Source organism: Tetrahymena thermophila (assembly GCF_000189635.1).
Source record: "Tetrahymena thermophila SB210 genomic scaffold scf_8254401, whole genome shotgun sequence".
Lineage (NCBI taxonomy): Eukaryota > Ciliophora > Oligohymenophorea > Hymenostomatida > Tetrahymenidae > Tetrahymena > Tetrahymena thermophila.
The window spans coordinates 17,031-43,319 of NW_002476184.1; the positions used below are offsets into that span (position 1 = coordinate 17,031).

Consider the following 26,289-nt stretch of genomic DNA (forward strand, 5'->3'; position numbering starts at 1 on the left):
TCTATTTATTTTTAAAAGTAAATAAATTTTATTGAAATATAAGATTAAATATTAAGTCTTCAATAAATGTGTATGGGATTAAATTTATACAAAAAAGTACTTTTGAAATGTATTATTCTATATTTGATTCAATTTAGTTAAAATAAAAATATTGGCCTTGTTGAAAGAGATGAATAAGTAAACAAATATTTTTATTTTTTTAATTTTATTTTTTAATAATTAGAATTGAATATTATATACATGCAATATAATAGAACATTAAAATAGCTTTAAAATATTATAATATAATGATATATGATAAGTTTTTGTTAAAAGACTCTCTTAGATTAGTATTTAATATAGATATATATTATTTTTTGGTGTTATTAATTTATTTTCTTAGCTTCAAAAGACTGTTAATTTTAATATTAAAATACACATAACAATTGCATTGAGCATTATTAAAGTACAAATGCACTTTTATGCAAAATTTCCTTTTAAGCTATTATTATTGGCCTTTTTTATATTTTTATATTTATTTTTAAAAAGAATTGATTTAATTCTATTAATAAACTTACTTTCTTTATTTATTATGCACCTTTTTTGATATTTACTTATACTTTCTCTAAATTTGAATCTATTCTATCAAGGATAGTTCCATTTTATATTACAATTTCATTCATTTATCCAAAAATTATTGTTAATTATTTTATAGATTCTGCTACTGCGTTTATACGCTACTCTCTTAAAAGCTAGTAATCTCTTTCATATGAATTCGAAAATTACTGGTTTTATTACTTGAGAAATATATAAATTAATTGAAATAATATTTTTGTTTTTAAATTTTACTTATTATCCAAGCAAGTTATGGTTAGATTAATTTTAAAATTAATACGGATCTACAACATTCATTTTATTGAAGTTACTTTACTTATTATTGAATTGCATAAACTCTTAATACCTTTTTTGAGCGTCTCTTAAAACTAATGTTGAATCTTACAATTATGATGTTAATGAAATTCTCATATTTCTCCTTATTTTTTCATCAATTTATCCCGTATCTTCTGTATTATCATTAGCTATCTAATTTAGCTTTATTTCGAAACCTTTTATCATCTATTTATTTTTATAATAAACACTTTCGCTTAATCAAAATTACGTGCATAACATTGTCTTGCTTAGTTTTTACTCTTTGTTCTTTTAATTGATCTGTTTTGCTAAATTGTATTGAAATACGGTCATTTATTAACTGAACTATTTCATCAACTTTATTTTTTATAAAAAATTATACATTTGAAATAAATTTTTTAGGTCATTATTTGTAAAAGTAAATTATTTGAAATACTCACTTTGTAGCTAAATATCTTAAAGGTCACGCTTTGCAAATTCAAAATTATCAAAGTAGCGAGGAGGAAGGTTCAATGTGGTGTGATGAACTGAGCCATTTACTAAATTAATAAAATGATAGTTGCCTTTAATATTTGCATAAACTATTCTTACTGTTGACATTTTTCTACCTTTATAATAAAAAAGCAATTTTTTTAATGAAATTATTTAATACTTATTTATTACTTTTTGTAGAACTACTTTGCTTGGTTGAATAAAACTGTTTTGTTTTTTGAGATACCCATATATTATCTATTTATCATATTTTATGGGCTATCTCTCTGTTAAAAGTAGCTATTATTATAGTAATAGCTGTTTGTTATTCCTTGCTAATTGTTGATCTTATTCATTTTTTGAGCTATTAATTATATGAACTTGTGAAATTATATCAAATCTGAAATGTGAAATTTTTAGATTTTTGTTTTTTAATTTTTCTTACTATTTATTTAAAGAAATAAGTTTTTTCTTTCAAATTATCAAACAAAAATATTTAATTGCACTGGCAAATCATTCTAATAACTTTTAATCAGAATATATTAGAAGATATTTGCTTAGCTTTATAAATATAATATTTGTGAATTTTTTAATTTATATTCAATTTTAAATTCATCAATTAATTATTATTTAACGATAATTTAAATTAAATGTGTTGCATATCACACATTCAGCATTAAAATAAATCAAATTTATAATATATTTAATTAATTTATTTATAATTTTCTTATTTTAAATTTAGTTTTTAAAAAATAATTTTATTTACTTTTAAAAATTAACTAACTGTAATAAAATTTTTAAATTTAAAAAAAACAGAGCAGTCATTTTATTTTATAAAGTAAATAGTTGAAGATAAATAATAATATGCAATTATATACAAATATTTTAGTAACAGAAAAAATAGTAATAAAAATTTAATAAATAATTTCTTAAATGAGTTTTTTTAATTGATTGATAAGTAAGTAAGTATGTATATATTTATTTATTTGTGTTTTTGATTGCTTAATACGATAAATTGAAATAGCTTTTCAAAAATAATTATATTTCAGTTATTTATTTTAAGCTAATTATTTTGACTTAAGTTTTTTTGTGAAAAAGAAAATTCATTAAAAGTGCTCCATCATTAATGGAATACCAAAGTTTTTCATTGGTTCTCTTTTGTTTCTAATATACTAAAGTAGTTTTTCTTATGTATAAAAATATTTTATGACAGATTTCCCCTTATAAAAAACATCTTAATTCTAAGTATTTTCTTAAATCGATTCTTCATAATCCAACTGCAAAATTAACAACTAAGTCTATGTTTTGTAAAGCTCTTCTGCCATGAGATCATACAATTTATTTTCTTTAAAACCTTAAAAATCAGTTATAAAGACAATAAACTTTTTGTTTTTATTTATAACATTGTCTTAAGTCAGTATTATTTGTTGTTTATATCTTGTAATTTCATTTTCAAAGAAGCTTGCTAGGGCTTTTCTCACTGATAAATGAAATACTTAATTAATGTTTGATTTATTTATGTTTTATTCTTCATTATCTAATCTGTCGAATTTATAAAAATAGTTATCTTAATTAACCTATTATTATCTTAATGAAGATTAATAAGAATGTATTTCTTCAGTTTCTATATATTTTTTGCTCTCTACTCTTTTAAACTATTCTTCCAATATTTTTTTTCTTTTTTAATTGTTTTTCAAAGGTGTGTCTATTTATTCTTCATCTTGCTCTGCTAGGCTTTGAAATTATTTACTTTAAAGAGAATTTGGTATTGATTAGGCAGATAGCAGAAGAGTTCCTTAACTTAACATGTTATTAGAATTTTTTGATTTTCTAATATCTTCATGTTTACTAAAAGAACTTCTGATTATAGGTTTATGTGTATTATTTAAAGTTATAGATCTTAGTTTATTATTATTTTCTTCATTCTAATCTTGGTTTGGATCTATCTAATCAATATCTTTTTAAATTAAATATTATAAGCTGCTTTATTTATACTAAAGGTTCTCATTATTTTGCTATTATAAATTATGATTGTTATCTTAATTCTTTTTATTTAATTATAATTAAAGTAAATTAATTTAAGAGTCTATATGTGGGGAATCTTTATTTTCATATAAATTATTATTATAAGTTGGCAATATTTCTTCATCGTTCATAAATTCATTCCTATTTTATTAAATTCTTAGCTAATCTTAATTATTTTCATATATCTCTGTTTATTATTTTTTAATATTGGATATGTTATTTTATTCGTAAAGACTATCCTTGAAGCTATTATCTTATAATATTTGCTAATCCTCCTCATTTTTTTAAGATTATGCTTATTAGTTAACTAAAATTTGAGGGATTTGCTGACTAAGATTATTTGGTGCAGAACTATTTCTTTTTCTTTATATTTATTAATTTTCTGAGCTTTTGAGAGTAAAAATAGATTTTTAGTTTTGATTTTAAGAAGAAGACTTTAATAAAGATAGAGATAGTGATTTTTTTCTAGAAGATGAAGTTCCTTATTATTCTTTTTCCTTGAAATTTTATCTTTATTCTGTAAAATTTTCATTATTTTCTACATTCTCGCTATTTTCTAAAATAATACTATTTTTAAGAAGCTTATTAGATTCTTGATTTTTTATTTTTATATTAGTATTTGAAACAATCCACTAATTCCTGTTGCTAAATACTTCTGATTAACTTTTTAGAGCTGATAAAGGAGTTATAATTTTGTGTGTGTCCATTAAGTTAGACTCAATAAGATTAATTTCTTTGCTACTCTCCTTTATAGGAGCCATTAGAGTAAAAGGCATGTTAAATTTGTTATAGCTGTACCTTGGAGATTCTATTTCAGTTCCTCCTAAAATCAATCTTTAGCTTCCATGTTTTGGGTGAAATTAAAACATATCAGACTCAGTTGGAACAAATGACTAAGGTGATAGCAATTACAAAATATCTTGATGTGATTTTTCTGTAAAGAGATTTTATTAATCATTTTATGCTGTCTAAAAATTTAAATCATTATTTTCAGTGAAGGTTGGATATGTGTGATTCGTGTTTGAGCGGACTAACGAAGGGTTTATATATTAATTATTTTAATTTGTTTATAAGCTATGATTTGCAATATGTTATTCGTCATTAAATTCATAAGAATAAGAAGATATTTCAACAGAGTCAGCATCTCCAGAAATATAGTTTAATAAAGTGTCAAAATATTCAGATGCAGACTTCACTTATTTCATACATATTGGTGGCATTACTTGTTTGAGAATTAAAGAATTAAAAATAATCAATGAAAATAAATCCTCATCTTTTGCTAGTACTTCTTTTATCAAATGTTGACATGTTTTAGCAGCATCTGAATATGCTGTATTTACAGCTATAATTGAAGCAACTTTAAATGCAATTGTACAGTCAAATCTCTCAATCATGTCATGTAGTTATTTTTCTATGTTAACATGACTATACTAAAAAATTTCATTAAGCAAGACTAAACATTGTTTTCTGTAATATGGTAAATAGTATTTTACGTTTTCTAAAAGCTCTGTTAACAAGTAAGCAGCAGATTAGTATTATTTTTCAAATATTAAAATCTTGGCTTCCTAAATACCTACATAGTAAAGAAGGATATTACAAGGAAGCTAATATTTTGATATCTTTTTCCCATCATTTTCTTCTAAATTTTTATTTATCTTAGATATAAGATGTAGGTTTTTCTTTTTAATTTTTTGCTTTTTGATGAGCATTTAATTTTGTTAGAGATTGCTTGAATGTAATTATTATTAATAAGTTTACTGCTATTGGTTTTATTACTAAACATGGCTAGATATTGATGCTATATCATCATAAACACTGCAATCTTTACATCTAATTAAATGATTTTAAGCTCGCACATTTATATTGTTATTAAATGTATTTGCAACTAAAGAATTTTATGTTATTTTGTTATTAGATGTATCTTAAGTTAAAATATTAAGCGTTCCTTAATGAGATGGAATTACAGATAAATTTGCTACATTTTTTTCATTAATTTTATTCTAAGCTTGAGAAAGTTATTGTAAAGCAAGACTTCTAGGTCTTGTTAAATCGATATGATATTGGTTGACATTTACAGATTGAGTTTTGTTTTTTTTTTGCTAATTTTAGTTTGAAGCTGAATTAGCATGTTTCCTAGTCAACGAAGTATTGCTTCTATGATGATTATAATCGAAAGTATTTTATTATTAAATTAAATTTTCTGGATGCTGAGTTGGTAGAGTTAATGCATGCTTCATAGCTGAATTTAATTATCCAACTGAGTTCACAGAAAGCTAATTGGCTCCAGCAGAATAGGTTACACATAAAGTATTTTATTTTGAAGGAACTTATAACGTATGGCCCTATTAAAAGTGCTTTAAAGAATTCCTTTTACTTTATTAGGTGTAAGATGTTTAATTCCTATTGATTGAAAATGAATTATTTAACTTGTTTTTATTTTATTTTTTTTTAATGCATTTATCATTACTTTAGCGTCTAGATTTTTCAAAATCCAATCCCTGAAAAGATTCCTACTAATATTTAGAGCGTCTTGGTTTTCTCTAAAAATTGCTATGCTCAGAATATAAGCGATCTCTCTCTTAATTAAATTATTCATTGCTGAAGTTAGTATTAAATTACTCACTATTTTCTTAAATATTTTAATTATTTTCTTTCTTATTATTCTTAAATTCAATATTTTCAATTCCAGAATTGTTAAAATGATGGGCATTATAGCTTCGACTTTTATTATATTCATCTTAATTTTAATTATTATTATTATGTAATGGTAATTGCTATTTTTCTTCTTCTTCATCCCCATTTTGTTAAGCTTCTTTGAATGGTTTTTAATTATTTTTTACCTTATTAAGCTAATTATTATTCATATTGCTCAAACGATCAATTTCTATTTAGATGTTATGAGCATTTGAGTATCTCTTTTTAAATAGATTGTCTATTGATATCTCTTCATCCATGTTTTTTGTTGCTTAGTACATAACTTGATTGATATCTATTGTATTTTATTAGCGATTATACTCTTTTGATACGATTGATTTATTATCATTTTTAGTAGGATTTTACTTTTTAAATGAATTGTTAACATTTTCATCAATTAGCTCATTTTCTAAGTGATTATTTAAAAAGCTATTTTCTTTATTTTAAGGATTAATCGATTTTTCCTCTTTGTTTATATTCTTATTCTCATCGTTGTCACATTCATCTTCTTCTTGACTAAAATCTAGCCTAAAATGTCCTCCAAAACGAGGGGAATTACAGGTATTTTTTTTAAGACTATGCTTTTTTGCTAATGATTCAATTTCTAAAGCATCGTTATATGATTTTATAGCCTACTTTTGATAATATATTGATCTTTTGTGATCATTCATTTAGAGATAGCAAAGAGAAAGCTAAGTTGAAAGAAGAATCATTCTTCCATAAGAAATACTCTTTAATTTTTCATTAAAATTTAAGAGATCAAGCAGCATGGTTTCATATTCCTCCCATAATACAGATTAAGATTATCCTTATTTCTAAAGCTGAAAGTTGAGCATGTTAAAAGCTTTTGTGAAATTAAACTTCCTGTCAAAAATAATTTAATTGATTTCATCAGTATTTTTATTATCTTTTTAATGCTCTTCTTCAGGTTATCCTAAAATAGCTTAATTAAATTGCTTTTAGTCCTCCTGTTAATATAAATTTTAATCTTATTAATTGTTTTCTGCTCCACTATTTTAATTTCTAGCGCTGCTATTTGTATTTCTAACTTTTGTAGATAAAGACTGATGTTATTAATTGTTAATATTTTTATTTACTTCAGAAAAAGTATTTAGTCCTCTAACCTCGTTTTGGCTATTACTTTTGCACTTTGATGAAGATATTCTTAATTAATTTTATGATATATTTTCTATAAACTATTCTTATTCAGAACATGATAGTTTTCTTTCTTTGTAAAACCCTAACTCATAATATCCATAAATGATTGAGTGATAATAATTCTCCATAGCCTCACTATAACGCTCGCTTTAAAAATGAATATTTCCCATATTATTGTAACAAATACCAAGAGCTCTGTAATTATGAAATTTTTTAAAAAAACTCACTTATTAATTTAAACGAAGTAGAGATTAGCTCTCTTCAACATTAAATATATCTTGAGTTACATAATGGAGCATTTTAAACATGCTCTTGAAGCTTTCAAACAATATCAATGAATCTAAAGAAACAATTATTTTATCTTCAGGCATTTAAATAGAATCATCAAGTAAATCAAGAGTTACTTGACTTCCTTCTTTTTCTAATTTTTTTAATAATAATATCATATGAGAAATAGGCGTTTCTATCATTATTGCTACTCTTAAACTAATAAAACCACAAACAGCAAAAAACAAAACCAAGGCAACACAAGAGCCGATCCCATATGAAATAAAAAAGATTGACATTTTTTTGTTTAGCTAATCAGAAAATTCTGTCAAATAAGATTTTGGAAGAACATCAATTACTAGAAATAAATCTTAGATATCAAATCCTACCCTATCTTATTAGTTCTTTAGATGCCTTTATTAATTGCCCAATTTTTCTATTATTTTAATGGGACTGAAAACTACAAAAACATCATCTCCATCAGCAGTATCAAATTCAAAATAGTGTATATCATCTAGATCTATATCACCATAACTTATATAACTAACTCTATCTATAAAATCATCATAGAGACTTATATTAACACTTGGAGGAATTAAATCAAATATGTTTTAGTTATTATTCTAATCATGAAATGGAGGATGTTTAGGTTTATTATTTTATTTTGCTGTAATATTGTAAATAGAATTAATATTTTCCTACAAAAATTTAAGAAATCTATCAGAATTCTTTTTACTATGTGGAAAAATATCTTATGCAGCATCTGATAGGTTAGTGACTGTGTTGTTAAATTTCTATAATTAATTATAAACTATTTCTTAACTTCTTGGATCAATCATAATTGTATGTGAATAATCAAACGTTTATTCATCAAAAAAAGAGTATAAATTGGACAATTTAAAATTTAAACAATCAACAGAATAAGGTTTCCATTATTTTTTTCCAGTACTACTTTAAATATTTTATCTTTAACAAAGATTTGTAGCTAAAAAGGGTTTATCTACCTGACTATAAAACATAACTGGAGCAATTGGTGTTATGCCTAATCTTTAAATTGCTTCAACAAACCATATTCTACATCTAGAGTCAAATTTATATTTACCTCCAAGTTAACATCCTTATGGAAGTACATAATTTTAAAATGTGGTATTAGAAGAAGTAGAATATAGTATACCTTCTTCAAAAAAACCTTAATATATGTCTTTTACTGGAATTTATCTACGAAATTGATCCATTCTATTTTAATAATCTAGAATACGCCAAATAAAATCTATATAGCCAGCTCTTTTAACTTATTATTGTCCAGTACTATCTAACTTGTCAAAATCTGAGATATTAGGATGAAGCCTTATTTTTATAGTTAAATAAATTAGTTAAAAATATTAAAAACTATTTATTTAGCTTCTTATTTTTTTGCTAAATTTCTCATATATCTAAATGGCTAATTCTAAATAAAATAATTCTTTATTACCAAACACTAACTTATAGATCGCTTTTTTTATATATATTAAGCAATTCTTATTAACTAGGATCTTGACTATACAATTTTTCTAAAAAAATAGCAGATTATTTATACTTTGGATTTATTTTCACTTAATTTGCAAGCAGTTTAGACTCAAAATTTACAAACATTTACAAATTCATTGAAAAACTTTGAAATATTTGACTGAATTCATAGCTATATGCTGAAATAATATCTTTTGTTTGTTATTGCTAGTCTAAATATAAATTCTAAGTGTATTCATTAATTAGTTTCTATGACACTATATATATAATGACTGCATTTATGAATTGCAGTGTAATCATCAAAAATGTTGGTATACTAAGTATAATAAACATCTCATATTTGAGCTTCATTTACGTCCTTAATTGTTATACACTTATTTTCTATTTTTAAAAGTTTTTGTACTGTCTACAAAACTTTAAAGGTTTAAATTGCTTGCTTAATCAATCCTCCTTATTTATATTAAAGTGCTGTTTATATTCTTCTTATTATTCTTCTTAACTTTTTATGCATTAATTTAATTAGATAAATTTTTACATTCAGATTTAATGATCTTTTAGATTTCTTTATCCAATAAATAAATAAATACATGATGATTTTAGTCAAACTCTATCAAATTATTAAAAACAATTAATAATAATTCTGAATATTAATAGATAATCTTTATCATTTCAGTATGTTTCTGAGAGCTTTTACAATATGTTTATTTTCAAGCTCCATATATTTACTTTTAGAAACACTAAAACCTATATTACTATATAATTTTTCTTTAGATTGATACTACTATCCTTATTCTATTCCTTTATTTGTAAGCACAGAAAAATTCTTCATATTTTCGCAAAATTCACAATTAATTATTACTTAAAATATATGCATTTTTTTATTCTGTTTCCTTTGAATTTAAGATATAACTCTTATTTACAACTAACTATATTTAAAGTAACTATCTAATCTATAAATCATACTAAGCAAATTACAATTAAACTACAGAGACTGAATATTTTCATTTTTTAAAATTAATTCAGTATTTACAAATATAGAATAAAAATAAGATATCTAAGAATTACAGATTATATTAATAGCCTTAATTTTTATTACTTATAAACTTTTTCCTTACAATATTGATTAATATTTAATAGACCAATTAAGATAGATTTAAAATAATAAAAATTTAGAGTGAAATAATGTAAATTAAAAATATTTATATTTAGTATATTAAAAAAAGTAGATTTTTATTTGTTATGAGTGATATGTATCTTCTTAATATTAAACTTAATAATAGTCTCGAACAATTGAAAAATGTCAATTGAATTTATAATTAAAATGTTGATAAAATATTTTTTTTATTTTGCTAATTTATTATAAAAATTTTTATTTCTATAACTAATATACTATTGAATACAATTCTAGTATTATGTTTGATTTATTTAATTAAAAATTCATTATTCTTTCTAAATTTAATCAAACAATATTAATTAATAATTTTTAAATTTCAATTTAATAAAGAAAAAGAATGTTGGTTTTATTAAGCGAATTTTTTATTCTAACCAAAAAATTAATTTTTTGTATTTAAAATTAACGGTTTTGGAAATTTAGAAATATTAATTTGTTTAAGTAATATACCTTTAATTATTGTTTTGCTAAGAAATTGTGTTTTTAGAAAATTCTATGTACATACTTCACCAAATGTTCAATGGAGGATTTAACCGTAATTCCTCGATTCGTATTAAATCTTACATACTCTAGTGCTCTAGTGAGGAATTCATTAAATTTTGACTAAAAATATTTATTCCTCGTACGCGATTCGTATAATCGTATAGAGGAATTACGGTAAGTTGAAAGGTTGATTCAATGGTTAAGTTGAGGAAATGGTATAAGGTAACCTATTTATTGTAGTTAGGGTTTGTTTTTTACAAAAGAAGATCATTATTATAAAACCCATAATTATAATTTTGCTTTTTTTATATTTTCTTAATTACTATTTTTTAATATTGCATAAAAATTATTTTAAAAACTATTGAGTTTGAGTATTTATTTTTAAACATTTTGGATAAATGCTAAACTGACATATAAACTTAAATTTATTTTTTAGTTTTAATTATCTAATAAAATATTAGATTGTCCTCTTTCTAATATGACTACTTGATAAATTTGGTTTTAAATAATTAATTTATTATTATTTTATTTTTTTCAGTTTATTTACTGTGCAAATTTTGATAAGATCACTTAAGTCGAATACTTATTAAACTTTAAATTACTTTTACTCTAGATTTTTTAAAAGTAGATTTTAATTGAATATACTATGAACCATTTAAATATACTTATTATTTTCAATAATTTTTTAAATTTAATTATTAAATTTTTGTTTAACATCTTGTGTAAATAAAAACTATTTAATAAATAATTTTCATTTTTAATTTACTATTTTTAAATATTTAAAATAATTTTTATTAAGTTATTAAACCAAGATGTGATAGCATAAAAAGTGTTGAATAAAATAGTGTTTTTTTCTTAATTTCGATAGTTTCTTTGAAAAATTAATGAAAATATTTTAGAAAAAACTAATTAAGATAGATTATCTGATTTTAAAAAGTAAATTAGTTTGAGCTTTTTGATTTAGTAAAACGAAATGAATTTTTTTAACATAAATATCTATTTAATAAAATATTTGGAATTTAGGATTTATAAGTCATTTAATTTTATGCTTGTTATTTTTTCTAATACTTTTGTGAGATTTTTGATAAGATTTTTTGATATCTTAATTAAAAAACATAATGATAATGAATATATGTGTAAAAAAAAATAATGTTTAGGTATTTTTTAGATTTACAAAGTAGCTTATTCAAAATAGATACTAAATTAAAGAAAGATATTACAAATAAATAAAAATGAATGTTATTAGTTATAAATAATTAATTCATCAAGAATATGCAGCAAATGAATTGAAAGAGTATTTTAAGTAGCTAATTCCATTTTCCCATCTATTTTTAAGAGCTGGAACTGAATAAGCTTCTCTGTTAACGGCTCCATTAGGATCCATACCTTCAGGTACTTGCAAAGGATAACCAAAGTTAGGTTGCATGAAACAAGCAAAAGTATTTCTACTTATTTTTGTACCAATTGCTTTAGGTCCACGAACAACGCAGTGAGGAGTAGCTTCAAGGATACCACCTGTGAGGATTTAGGAGGTTTCGCCAATTTAGAAAGCAAGACAGTCTTGAGGGATTTTTAATCTTTATTAATCAGCAAATCTATTCTTTGCAAAGAGTCCACCTTCGGGATCATAAAAATTATCGACAACTTCACCATTTTCATCAGTATAAATAGCAGAGCAAAGACCAGTCAAAGCTCCGTGGTCATTGTGCCATCCACACCAGTCATCGTCTACTACTTTAGATTCATTAGAAGGGAAATAATGGAGTAATCTAGCAAGATGAGCTTTGCTTCCAGAAACAATATCTTCTAAAGTTCCCTATTTGTATGTAGGTTAGACGCTATGGACATATTCATCAATGTGGTAGGAAAGAAGTGAACCTGTGGAAACAACAATCTTACCCATTTCCTTGAAAGCAAATTCAAGTTCAGGAAGTTCTTCCTTAGGCCAGAAGTTAGGAGCAACAAAAGCACCATCCTTTTTTTATTCTTCACTAATCTCATCAGGAACGTCGCAAACAGGATTAGCGTAAAAAGATCCCTTAGAGAAGTCGAATTTTCCCTTGAATTATTCAACACCATGACTCCAGCCAATAGCATGCATATATTCAGGTTTGACAAGCTTTTGGAGACTTTCCTTAGGTAAGTTAGCAAGCTTAAAGGCAAGAGGAAGTAATTTCTTTCTTGCTTCTACATAACCTGGAACGTTTCTGACTAAGCAAATTCCGACTCCTTCAGGGCCATAAGCATCTTTAATCTTTTCAAAAAGTGGCTTGCTCTTATCAACTAATTCAGCATAGTCGAATTCAACAATCTTAGCAGTCTTAATTTCTTTAGGGGCAGACATTTAAGTAGAAGTGGTGTTATCAGTGCTCATTTTTATTATTTTTATATTTGCTAATTAATTATTGTTATAACAATTTTAATAATATTAAATTTTTTTTATTAAGTATTTATGAAAAATGATGATAATTCCTACTCACTTTTTATAGCAAAGCTCGCTAAAAAAGTAAAAAATTTATTTTTTATGACATCATATGATATCTCCCTAAAAGTCAAATTATCGCAAATTTATAGAACCTTTAATTTAGCTTATCTTTTAGCTTAAGCTGGTCTATTTAGATTGTTTTTTTGTTATTTTTTTTGGAATATAAACATATCTTTTGTTATTTTCTGAACAAAAGCATTTCTTAGTCAAAAAATCATAATTCTGATATAAATTGAAAATTCAAATGTTCATTTATTATTTATTAATTTTAATTTATTAAATTAGTATGTTATTTTTTTAATTCTTAATTTAAGCAAATAAATATGGTTCCTATCTTATCTATTATATTGCAGCAATATAAAAATAATTGTTTTGGATAATCAAAAAAATGATCACCTTTATGGACATATCTTTTATTTGAATAAAAAAGCATATTATATCAGTTTTAATGAATAAAATTGGGAATAAAATTGTCCCCCACCTTAACTTTAATAAATTATCTAGAGCTTCCAAAAGAAATTGATTACTCTTTTACTCTCTAGAGTGGGGGAACAAACCAAACAAATTTATCTAAGCAATTATTTATCATAAATTAATTGTATGTGAATTATATAAATTTAATTTTTATATAAGAAAAGAAGAATAGCCAAAACAAATAAAATTAATGACATATTTAAGATTTTAATAATTTTTAATAATATTAAAAATTTTAAATTAGTATTTTATGAGTATTTCCTTTTAAAATTAAATGACATTTGTAATTAATATTTCAATAAATAGATTTTTTTATATACAAATTAATGGTAAATTTTTTATTTTTTTATTTGATTAAAATCCTCGAAATTTCCATCAAATCATTGAGTAAAAGTGTAATCAAAATTAATTCTTTAGTTATAGGTAATAATTTAAAGTAAATATTTATGAGTGCTTAATAAATTTTCACTAGACTATATTAAAATTACTTTAAAAATATTTATCTTTAATCAAATACCATAAATAAATAAAATATATGTAAGATAGACTCAAAATAAAAAGAGAATCTTTCAACATACTACTAATCCTAAAAAAATTTTTTTATTCCTTAAATTATTTTGATAATTAAATTCATTTTATAACTATTAGAACTAACTTGGTTAAATAAAGTTATAATTCATAATGAAAGGTTTCTGAATCTTGAAAAAAGTTAATATTTATTTCAATTATAATATTTGAACATAAATAAATATTTTTTAACTACATTTAAATTTCAATAATAAGATTAATTCAATTTAAATACTTTAAGAAATGGTAGTACCTTTTTTATTCATTTTAATTTATTATTTATTGAACAAAAATTGATAATTTATTAAATGAAATAATATTAAATTAAGGCTATAAAAATAGTAAATAAAATCTAAATTTTTAAAATAAAATATAAATTTATTTTTATAATCTAAATTAATAATATAATTCATTAATATAAACTTAAAATATTTTTAACAAAATAAAAAATATATATAAAATAATAAATAAGTCATTTTGGTAATTTTTACTATTAATAACTTTAGTTGAATAAATTTAATTATTTTTACTATGGACTGTAGTTACTTAGTAACCTAGAAAAACTTCTAAGATCAGATGATAAATTATGCTTAGAAAGACTTTTTATATTTGATTTATTATTATTTGAATTAAATCTAAAGGTTTTTAATTTAAAAGATTTCTTTGATTATTCTTCAGTTATACTATATAATTATAAAGTTGATAATCTCTTATATTGAAGCAGCTTCTTTACTTTTTTCCAACTAGTTTTATTTTTTGTAAATAATAAATTTGAAAAAAATAAATTAGAAATTAATTTAAAAATATTTTTTTAAAAGAAATTTAAATTTTAATATTTGTATTACTTATTAAAAACTCTAAAAGTATTGTAATCGTCTATATATATCAAGTTGTATAAGCTCCAAAAATTTCTTTTTAAATAAATTTTTATGTTTTATCTTTCATTTTTCCCTTTACCTTTAATAATATACTTCATTAAATTTATAAAGCATTTTAAAATCCTATTCTTATTAAATAGATAAAAATTTCTTCTAATTAAAACTTCTATGAAGCTAAATATAAGAGAACCTATTATTATTGAAAAATTATTTAAATTATTATTGAATTTGTTTAAATAAATGAAAATTACCAAATAATAAACTTAAACCTAAGACTAACAAAATAGAAGATATGACATTTAAGAAGCTGTTATCAAAATTATACAGTTTGAAAATAGATACCCAAAATATCATTAGGGTATTTATACATGATTTTAGCTCTAATTTATTCATTTTATTGTCTTCGTATGGTTTAAAATAAATTTAAAGAGCACAATAAATCGATTGAATAAATGTAATTGAAAGTAGCTATTAAATTGCTTATGAGCTTAAATATGTTGCAATAATTAATGTTATAAATTTATACTGAGTGATTACTAGTTCCCACCACCACCTATTTTTTTTGTATCCTGAGAAAAAGTATCCATATTTTCTCACAATTTTAGAAGAGAATTTGTCTAAAAGCTTACTTTTATTAATGTAAAGTACATAAAGCATAAAGATAGGGTAAACTACTACTATAATAAGTAAAACTGGCAATACCAAGGAAAATATATAGAAATAGTGCTATTAAGTATAGCATTAATAATCCATTTAGCTTTTCATATAGTAAGTACCATCAAATTCTAAACAGAAAATAATTTAAAGACCTGCCTAATAGATATTTTATGAAACAAGATATATGAATATTAACAACGAGCTTACTATTATATTTGAGTTGTCATATACAACTTAATAGTAATAAGAAAAAGAAGGCCTGATCACTTTAATCATATATATGAATATCTAGGATAGTAAATAAATCAATAAACACAGAATGAAGGGTAAAACTATAGAAATATAAATAAATCTAAGATATTGTATAGGAATATCTTAATTTAATAAGCTTAGGCTGCAGTCTAATGAGTAAACAAACATCAAAACTGGCTATGAAGTAAATTCAGAAAATGTAATAAAACTGAAAAATAAATCAGGAAAAGTTATACCCATACTTTATTTAATAGTTGCTATGATTAAGAATTAGTTTATAAATATTTTAGTAATGATCTAAGACTATAATAAGAATGAAGAAATCCCCATATTTAAAATACCTAGAGACATTAGCGCTCTTATTTATGATATTTTACAGTTATTATTGTATGCCTCCAACATTAAAAAAAAGAAATATATTAAAACAGCTATTAAAATAAGAGCTTATTTTAAACTATTCTTTTGAAGCTACGTGCATTTCATGCACTCTATGCTCTTTTTATTAATTGAGTTTACCTAACCATAACTTTCTCCCCACACTCTCCCATAGTTATCGCAAGCCTAACATAAAGCCCCAATATAGCCTTAAGCACAATATCCTTTTGATTCATCTCCATTACATACTTAGCTATCTGCATCACATTAGTAAATAATATCTGAATATTTATTTTTTCTCCTTTTATAAATAAATAAATAAATTTTAGAAATGAAATTTAATTAATTTACCAATAGTTTTATTTCAATATGATTTGATCTAATTAGCATGATTATGCTTTTTGTAAATCGCAATTTTTACATTAAATATTTGAATCTACTGAAGGATTTACAAGAGAATAAGTACCGTTCATGCATTAAACACATTCTTTTAGAGAACAATTTTGACATGAAGAGCTATAGAACTCACCAATTCGACAATTTCTAAAGTTTATATTTATTTTGATATTATTTACATCAATAAATTAATTTGAGTTATTTAAAGTTTTCATTCCATTTAGCTGGAGTATCAAAGTTGCATTTTTAGATGGTATTCCTGTTACTTTAAAACTATTCATAACACATCCTATTTTATTTTAACTGTAATACTTGTAATCAACTGAAGTTGCTCCTTCTATTTTTATTGTTTAATTTTACAAAGAAATTGCATTTTCATATTAGTAAACTTTGCAATTATAATTTGAAATCTCCGATATTAATTCTTAACTTAATTGGCTTGCTACATCTAAATTAAATTGTATTTAAATATTTAAATATGACTAAAAATCATAAAAAATTACCTCTATTTTAGAAGTCAATCTGTTTCACATCAGTTTTTAGCTCATCTAAAAATTGGATAGTAAAATCAAAATTGCTCAATCCACTTCTAAAATTATTAAAGCTGATTTCAGGATATAGCCTTATATCAACATCAAAATCTCTGCTAGGTAAAATTGATGCATATTATGGGTAACTTGTAATATGATTACCAAAAACAATACCAACATTACTTTTACACTGATTATTCTAGTATGTTTTGCAAGAATCTTTAATTAAATTTGTTTATTTCACTAAAAATATTGGTTTTAGGTTTAGGTATCTTATTGCTCCTCCTACTCCAGCTTAATTGGCTGTAAAATTTGAATTTAATAATTATAATTATGAGTTATCTAGTAAAATACTTCCCCCACTCCTATTTATATAAAATATTTTTTATTTAAATTTGTATTGAAAAATAAAATTATATATTACCCTAAAGCTATATTATTTTCAAAATTAGAATTCCCTATATAACTATCAAATCCGCCCGAATTTAGCAAATAAATTGATCCTCCATTATTATTAGCTTTACAATTTAACATATTTGTATTATTAACTCTAAGCAATAAAACTTAGTTCGCGTACAGAAATCCTCCATTTAAATTTGCTGTAGTATTTTAAGATTTAGTTGCATTGAGAAATAAATTTCCTTAGTTTATATAAATGCATCCACCATTTTAAGAATTGCATAAATTAAATGTACACTAATCTATAACTAAGATTGATTGTGATGCAAAAATAGATCCTCCTGAATCTCCGCTTGTATCATTATTAAATTATGTATTTAAAATTTGCAAATTGCTTTGTATAATATAAAGAGAACCGCCTTAATTTGATTGATTTTACTCAAAAGAGGAATCTTATATTGTAAGATTTGAATTATCTAAAATAGTTATTATTGACATCTACTCATTTTAAGATTTAGAAAGATTGTTTTTAATTTTTGAATTAAAAAGATAAACGAAAGAGTTTAAAACTTTTACTGCTTAAGCTATTTTATTATCAGAAATAGTTATATTTTATATTGTGGATGTTGATTCTTGTATTAATAAGAGATTTAAGAATCCTTCATTCATTTATAAAATATTATTTGATATAGTCTATTAGCTGATACTTTAAAATTACAATAATTATACAGTTTAAGTTAGTATAGCTTTATTGGAAATGAATTAACTGTCTTAAATAAATAAATTATCATTATTTATCTCTACCACAGAGTGAGATTTGTACTGTGTGAATGTATTATTAATTATAAATAATTTAGATATTACAGTATTATCTTTCAACAGTTTTTATGTGTTAGAAATCGTTTGATTTATATGGTTTATATAGTTATTATACAATAATAGCATGATATCATTATTATTAATAAAGTTAATTTATAAAATCTAGAATTAGCTTACAATATAACTTTTTATTAAAGGAACAGGTGAGCCATTGTTTTAATCAAAAGATAAATTTAAAAATTTTACAGATTAATAATTTGAGATATATATAGGAGCAGTATCGCTTTGATCATCAATGAATTAAAATTAACTCTTATGGATTATTGAATCTTGAATTAATATTGATGTCAGAGGATTGTTGATATTATCTTAAAAATAAAATAAGCAAGTTTACTAAAAATTAGATTATTGTATGTTGATTTAGTTGAATACCATCTAATTAATTGCAGTAAAATTAAATATTTATATGTAATTTGAGCTTATATATGATTGATTAATTATATAGAGACCTTAAAATAAAACAGAATTTATCTAACTTATCTAAAAAGTGTAAATTATTTAACTATTTAAGTAAATATCTTAGAGCACAAGAGAAGTAATATTTTAAATCTTATAGTATAAAATTGAATTTTATTCACTCATAGGCTTTATTTATAGATTTTACAATTTTATCTATCTATATCCAGAAAAAGAAGAAAAAAATCTATCATCTACTATTATATTTTAGTAATTTTGAATATCATTAGATTGAATATTTATTATTGTATTATTTGAAAATTAAAACGAAGGCAGTGAAAGCATAACTGTTTCTTAACTTACGATTACTTGAAATATTAATGAATTAATTATGCAATAGTTTTATATTTATGCAAACGTACACTAAATTGAAGATAATACTTAAGCTAATTGGCTGATAGGGAAAGACTCTACACATGTATCTTAACCCTAAATAGGTAGCTATAGTTAAGATAAATAATCTGAACTGTAGAGAATCAAGTTAATGAAAGTATTTTCAGGAGTGTCATAGATATTATAGTTTGCTACATTCCCAAGAAAATAGCCAAGAATTTAGAAATCACTTAATTATATAATCAATTAGTTTATAAAATCTATCTTATAGATGTATATTTCATACTAATATAAATCAATAAAATATTATTTATTGATAAATATGATTTAGTTTTAATCTTGAGTATAAATATCTATACTAATATTTTTTGTGTATCTTCCTAGGCCTATAAATGTAAAATTTGATAAATAATTTAGCTAATATACTCCTAAGCAATGCTATAAGATATAATCTAACTCTTCAGATATTTCTAATTTATAAATATATCCTAAACAAGGACTATCTAAGCTTTAAATCAAGTTGAAGTTTTGAATATCATATATATTAAGAGAATATTCTAAAGTTCTCTTTATAAATACCTAATTCAATTACAGAAAAAATGTATTAAAGAAGCAATTAAAATGTAATAAATATTTGAATAAAATAAGAATTATTTTTGAAGTTGATTATGTTTGTAATATTAGATTTAAATTTACTATTAGTAAAATAAACCAAAAAAATAGTTATATAAATTAATAAATTTACATTATTTTTAAAGAGTTTAATGATATGAGCATGAGATCTATATTTACTTTGAGATATTATTTATTAATTTATAATACTTAGCTCTTAAGATAATTCAATTTTAACTAATCCTCCATTTAATGTTGATAATATTATTAAAAACGTACTATTAGACTATTATGTGAAATAATAGTTAGAAATAGCTTCTTCAAATACTTTAATATTAAATTTCTATATAAATTGCGGATTTGTTTAGTTGATATTTAATTAGTAGCAGAAAACTTCACCTTGAGTTGTTGTGATAAAAAATGAGTCATTTTTATTTATTTATTAGAGTTAAATAATTATTGAATTAGGCTATAATTAAATAACTTAATATAGTGAATAATCATAAAGGTATATGATATTAATTTGATTTAAGTAAGAGCATATAAAATAAGATATTAATTGAGTATTTCTTTAACAAGTTATGTTTTTGACATTTATGATGCTCAAAGTGTTAATATTAAAAAATAAAGTTTAATACATTGTTATCAAGGATGCAATATTATTTTAACCCTCTAAAATTTAAAATTAAGCTTATGCTTCATTATATGGATGTTTACTATTCACATAAAAGCCATATATCAGCTAATTAGTTTTAGAATTCCAAAACTATACAATATTCTATCCTTCATAAAAAATAATACCGTTTTCAACATTTAATGTAGTTAAAATACCTATAATATATTTTTAAGATTATTTTAATTTAGAAATTATTAAATTTAATTAATAGAATACAATATTTGCCAAATTATTAAAAAATAATAACTGTTTCTTTATTTATTTTTTAAAAAATTATCAATTTATTGATAGTTAATTAATTTTGATATTCTTTTATACTAAATATTTTATGAATAAAATTTATTTACCTATATCTGCAAAAGACTTAGAGTATGCACTTGCTTTTAAATATTCCATTAAATTATAATAACCTATAGAGTTAGCTTCTTAACTCCCATATATTATCATGTTATGAAAAGTATCTAAGTATATGTAATCAATATATTATGAAGTAACTTAAATTGTTCTCTAAAGTACTAAATCAGGATAAGATACGAAATATATAAAACCATTATAATCAGATGCAAGAATATATTTATTATCATAATCAAGAAAAGCATATGATAAAGGATTAGCTAATTAAATTTGATTCCTTTATAAATTAAATCGTTTAAAAAATTCATTTATTAAAGTAAAAGTTAATCATACATTTTTTGGACTTGAATAATGTTTTGGTAACTCCAAGTTTTTATGAAAAGGTCTTCACTAAATTATTACAAAAAATTATTTTAATTTATGAATTTGATTTGAAAATAAAAATTATTTATTTATTAGCTATTCTTCTAATAAATTAGTTGATATTTAATACCTTGTCTTAGTTTTAATTTTATGGTTTGATTTCGATTAGTAATAAATAACTGTGGAAATACTAAATTTTGTATTGAATAAATTTACCTAACAGTTGTTAAAAGCATATTTTATTCATCAATCAAAGCTTAGTTTATCCAGCTTGAGTGAGCAGGTTAATAAAAAAATATATTACAAAACTAGTCAAATATTCTAAAATCTCCGTTTTGCTTTTTTTTAAAAATTTTATAAATCAAAAATGACTAAAAAAATAAATATACATCCCAAGCAAATAATAAATTGTGAGAATAGTCAAAATTGCCATATATGCCCTCTATTTCGCATTTAAATTATAAAGTTTGATAATCTAAACATTTTGACCACCAACTATACTGTTCGATTTATATATTTATGAAATTAGTATAGCTTAAGTTAATATAATAATTAATTTAAATTTACTCCTAATATCATGATAAGATTTAGTTGAGGATTAAAGACTATTTGGCTAATTAACAAAGTGCTAAGTATAGAATTTAAAACTTTTATTAATTAGAAATTTTTAGTTATATCCCAAGCTATAATAGTACCAGGATGTAAACATGCCGAGAATAGCCTATTTGAATAATTGTCTAAGTAAAAATTAAGAACATTATTACATTAAGTAACATTATGGTTCAGGAGAGTAATATATTCATAGGTTTTTAAATTATAGACAAAAATTTAATTAAATTATTTTGTACTAAACCCTACAAGCAAATAGTTTAAAGAGGGTATGGCAAAAATAATGTAAGCATTTGATAAATCTACACTTTTAGGAAATGGTGGAAGATAATTTTACTAGACATGGTTAAATATAATAACCTCATTTGTTAGAATAAAGGTTAATCCACTCTATTAATCAATATAATAGCTAATTATTGCATTTTAAGTATTTATTTGGCTAATTAAAAATTTGTTATCCATACTTCTTGTATAAACCTAATTTTTTTATAATATTATAACATGAGTAATTATATTTTATTTTATATATTTATTTAGTGATTAAATATACTATAAATCCTCATTTATTAACATTGAATTATGTTTAAGTAGGTTTTTTTAACTAATCAAATAAAAAGTGAAAGTTATCGTAAGTAATAATTAAAAGTAAAATAAATTTTCTTATTATTTTAAAACGAAAGAAATGTTTCATTTACTTTATATGAATTTATAATAATATTTTTTTTTAAATCATATAAAATGATCTAAATAAAATAATACATTTGAGGATGGTTTTAAAAAAGGGTGTCAAATTAATTAATAAGGATTATATGTATATACAATGTAAGATATTCATTAGTTTTTTATTGATTTTAGGATTAATTTAATTCAAACTAAAAAATTCTGTTCTTTATTCTGGTTATCTCAAAAAATCCTCAATTAATAAGAAAGTAGTAATGAATATAAAAGTTTGATACCATAGTAAAACTCATTAAAATTAGTGATTTCATTTTATACAAAAAGTTAAAAGAAATTTTACCTTTCTGTAAGAAGATTGAACTAGTTGATTGTATTATGGATTAAATTAGATTACATTTTAAGAATATTCACTATAAATTATACCTAAAAATAAATTTTAAATATAATCGTAGGATATTATATCTCCGTTTTAGTAAATTATGAAAAAAGTATTTTTATCAGACTATATTTAAACACTATATACTAATTTTTGTTCTATTTATAAATTATATTGGATTTAGCCAGATTAAATATTTACCACATTTATTTGATAATTATTTAATATCAATACTAAAAATCCTTTTTCATAGTCTATATCAAGTTTTAATATAGAATTATTCTAGAAATTAACTATATTTTCTACTAAATTATTGTAATTTTTGATGTACATTTTATTACTTCTATTCAAAATAATTATACCAAATAACTCTAATTAGTATATGCCATTATTATTGCCTGTATTATAGCTAAATTCGCTTTAAATAGAAAATTGAACACCATTAAATTAACAAATCTATATTATATTATATTTAGTTATTTTAATTTAAATTTAATTTTTATAAATTGAATTACTTGTATACTATTATCCGAAACTATTAACAGATTTTGTGATAGATAGTTGAAGAAAAAAGTATTTGCTATTCCACTAAATGTCTTTATAGGAATATTTTATGAATTTATTAAGCTGTTATCATAGATATAATTAAATAAATATAGGCAATACTAAATATTAACCAAAATTTATTTGCTTGATTATATCAAAACTATGTCACCTATTATTGAGTTATTAATCAACTACCCTAAAAAAATAAGAGAATGATCATTATCAGAAGTTAATTTATAAATCACATACTAAGAAGTTTCAGTTATAAAACCTATCAAATAACAATTTACTTGATCTTAAAGCAATTTAAAAGTCTGATTGCTATCAGAAAAGGGAAGAGAAATTGTATCTAATAAATTTCCTTCTCTATATTAGTATATATATATCTTATTGAATTATGATACTATAGTGCTTGGATATTAAATAAGCTTTTTTTAAATAAAATATGTAGCATTATTAATAATAGAAAAATATCAAAAATAGTTTATTTTAAGACTAAATATTTTAATTTGGCATCTTATTGAAATTATGTAATAAATAATTAATAAAAAACAATTTTATTTTACTTTTTGATTGTTTTAAAAATTCAAATTTAAATAAAAATAAATTTTTAATACCTTATTAATTTATTTGTCAATAAAAAATGATTTGGCATATAACTACTAGATAGAAAAATTTTCTTCTAAGCTATCAATCAAAGACCAATAATATAATATTCCAGATGCATTAATCATTATTATTCTTTTTTAAATAATGAAATGGAATAAATTAAATGAAAACTATTAATTAATTATACCTATTTAAGTCAAGATCTATCTCAATTTAACTAAAATAATCATAAGAAGTACTTCCACCACCAAAGTAAGAAGTAGCATAAACGAATTTTTATGTTAATTTATTAATATTAGAAACAGATAAATCAGAAGATAAAATGATATTATCTTGAATTATAAAAGCCTATAACCAATAAAATCCTAAATTTTAATTTTTAAATACAATAGTCTTCTACAGCTAAATAGAATAAGCAAAAATGTAATTATTAGAAATAGAAACAATCTCATTATTTTTACTTATTGAGGCAAACATAAAATCAATTTACTATGCTATAGCAGTTGTGTTTGCATCTCTTTAATCACAATTTATATTCTAAAAATCAGCTCTATAATTTAATTAATTTTATTTGATATCCCAGATTTCAAATAAATTCTAAAAACCTACTATTATTATTTAATCTTCACTTAAACTTGTTAAAACAGTAGATATCTATTTAGTTATACACTATTAGAATTGGATATTTTAGCTTCTAAAAGAGCATATACAGTTATTTCCATTTTATGTTTAAAAAGCTACAGCTACTTAATTTGAAGTTGGATATAATGATTATAAGTTTTAAAATTATTTTAATTCAAACAATAAATAGATACTTTTATTTTCTATATCATAACTAAAAACTTAACCTAAATCATTTGTAAGTAAAAACCTCCTGTTTAATTAATCATTTGTGCAATTAAGGAAAGAAGTATTTTAAGTTAGATTGATACTTTTTATACTTAAACTTATATCTGAATAATCGATCAACGATAACTAATTTATCCATTATAAATTAAAAATAATATTATTATTTATGATAATTTTATATTAAAAATATTATTAAAAATTAATAAAAAAATTAATTATACAATTTTAAACTTTCTGAATCTTTCGAAAATTATTTCAATTAAATAATTTTAAAAAAGTATTTTAAAAATTTCAGAAAAATAATTTGTGATATTTTCTTTATTCTTAGTATTAATTTTGTTTTAATAAATAATCAAAGTAGGGTATGTAAAAATTTTAAAATGCCACTGATAAGTCATTAATAATTTGAAATAAAAAATATATTAATATTTTAATTACTTAAATAATTCATTTTCAAGTAATTTTATGAAAAAAATTTTGCATGAAAATAAATCAAAAATTTATTTTAGTTTTAAAAAATATTTTAATTTTATTTAAACTTGTAAAGGATTTAAAATTAATAGGAAACTTTATATATTTTGCTTAAATAAAAGACACTATCATAATTCGCTTTTGTTGAGTTATTTAAACAACTTATCCTTTAAAAATTTAAATAAAAAATGTTGATTAATAAATTTATTGTCATTTTTTATTTGCATAAGTTTAAAAAGTCTAAAACTTATTTATTTATTTAATTTAAATAATATTATATACTATGCTGTTATCCCAAGTGATTACTAGCCTTTCCTATGAATTTAAACATGACTATTTATTGATTATTATATCAGTTGGAATTTGAATAATCTATACTTAAGCTCCATTTTCTGCGCTCCAAGTTATAATTCTTCCTCTCGAATCTAAAGTATTAATAATTGATACTTTTAAACTAGCTCTATCGTCTTTATCTATTTGATATAATTAAGCAGAGTCATTAGATTCTATTATTTCATACTGTTAATTTTCTTCGAAATTAAATATTCCTACTACAAAAGGATAAAATACAACTGCAGCTATGTCTTCTTAAAATTTCTAAGGATTGGATTTAAGTAAAATCATCTCTTAAACATTATAACTATTTTACTTAGTCACAATTTTCCAATAAGGACAACCAATACCATTTACTTTAATGATAAATTATATCAAAATTATTTTTAATTTCAGTAGAACTATTAAATTCATCTTTATTTCTAAAAACTTATCTTATTGAAGGTAACAAAAACTCTTTTATTAATTG

General features: G+C 21.9%; 4 protein-coding genes across 4 annotated transcripts; all 4 read right to left on the reverse strand. All coding sequences in view use genetic code 6, as the record gives it.

The window, feature by feature from the left end:
• Positions 1-214: 214 nt before the first annotated feature.
• TTHERM_001080378 (syntaxin-like protein) lies at positions 215-1,816 on the reverse strand. The gene is made up of 7 exons (XM_012799991.1): positions 1,552-1,816; positions 1,480-1,496; positions 1,329-1,427; positions 1,139-1,245; positions 829-1,095; positions 558-776; positions 215-495 (listed from the first exon to the last, which is right to left on the reverse strand). Exons 1-7 carry the CDS (start codon positions 1,713-1,715, stop codon positions 385-387), a joined length of 984 nt encoding a protein of 327 aa, XP_012655445.1. The 5' UTR covers positions 1,716-1,816; the 3' UTR covers positions 215-384.
• Positions 1,817-2,462: 646 nt separating this feature from the next.
• On the reverse strand, positions 2,463-9,360 carry TTHERM_01080390 (transmembrane protein, putative; the record flags this gene model as incomplete). The annotated part of the gene is made up of 2 exons (XM_001030494.2): positions 2,463-8,850; positions 8,975-9,360. 2 exons carry the CDS (start codon positions 9,358-9,360, stop codon positions 2,463-2,465), a joined length of 6,774 nt encoding a protein of 2,257 aa, XP_001030494.2.
• Positions 9,361-11,927: 2,567 nt separating this feature from the next.
• Positions 11,928-13,037, reverse strand: TTHERM_01080400 (dioxygenase domain protein; the record flags this gene model as incomplete). The annotated part of the gene is made up of 1 exon (XM_001030495.3): positions 11,928-13,037. One exon carries the CDS (start codon positions 13,035-13,037, stop codon positions 11,928-11,930), a length of 1,110 nt encoding a protein of 369 aa, XP_001030495.1.
• Positions 13,038-14,661: 1,624 nt separating this feature from the next.
• Positions 14,662-26,234, reverse strand: TTHERM_001080402 (transmembrane protein, putative; the record flags this gene model as incomplete). Its single annotated transcript, XM_012799992.1, has 17 exons — positions 14,662-14,932; positions 15,035-15,257; positions 15,319-16,652; positions 16,703-17,195; positions 17,251-17,642; positions 17,702-19,923; positions 20,090-20,787; positions 20,980-21,263; positions 21,320-21,376; positions 21,566-21,687; positions 21,739-21,849; positions 21,917-22,435; positions 22,977-23,468; positions 23,528-23,986; positions 24,176-24,299; positions 24,355-25,142; positions 25,770-26,234. 17 exons carry the CDS (start codon positions 26,232-26,234, stop codon positions 14,662-14,664), a joined length of 9,054 nt encoding a protein of 3,017 aa, XP_012655446.1.
• Between the last annotated feature and the right edge of the window lie 55 nt (positions 26,235-26,289).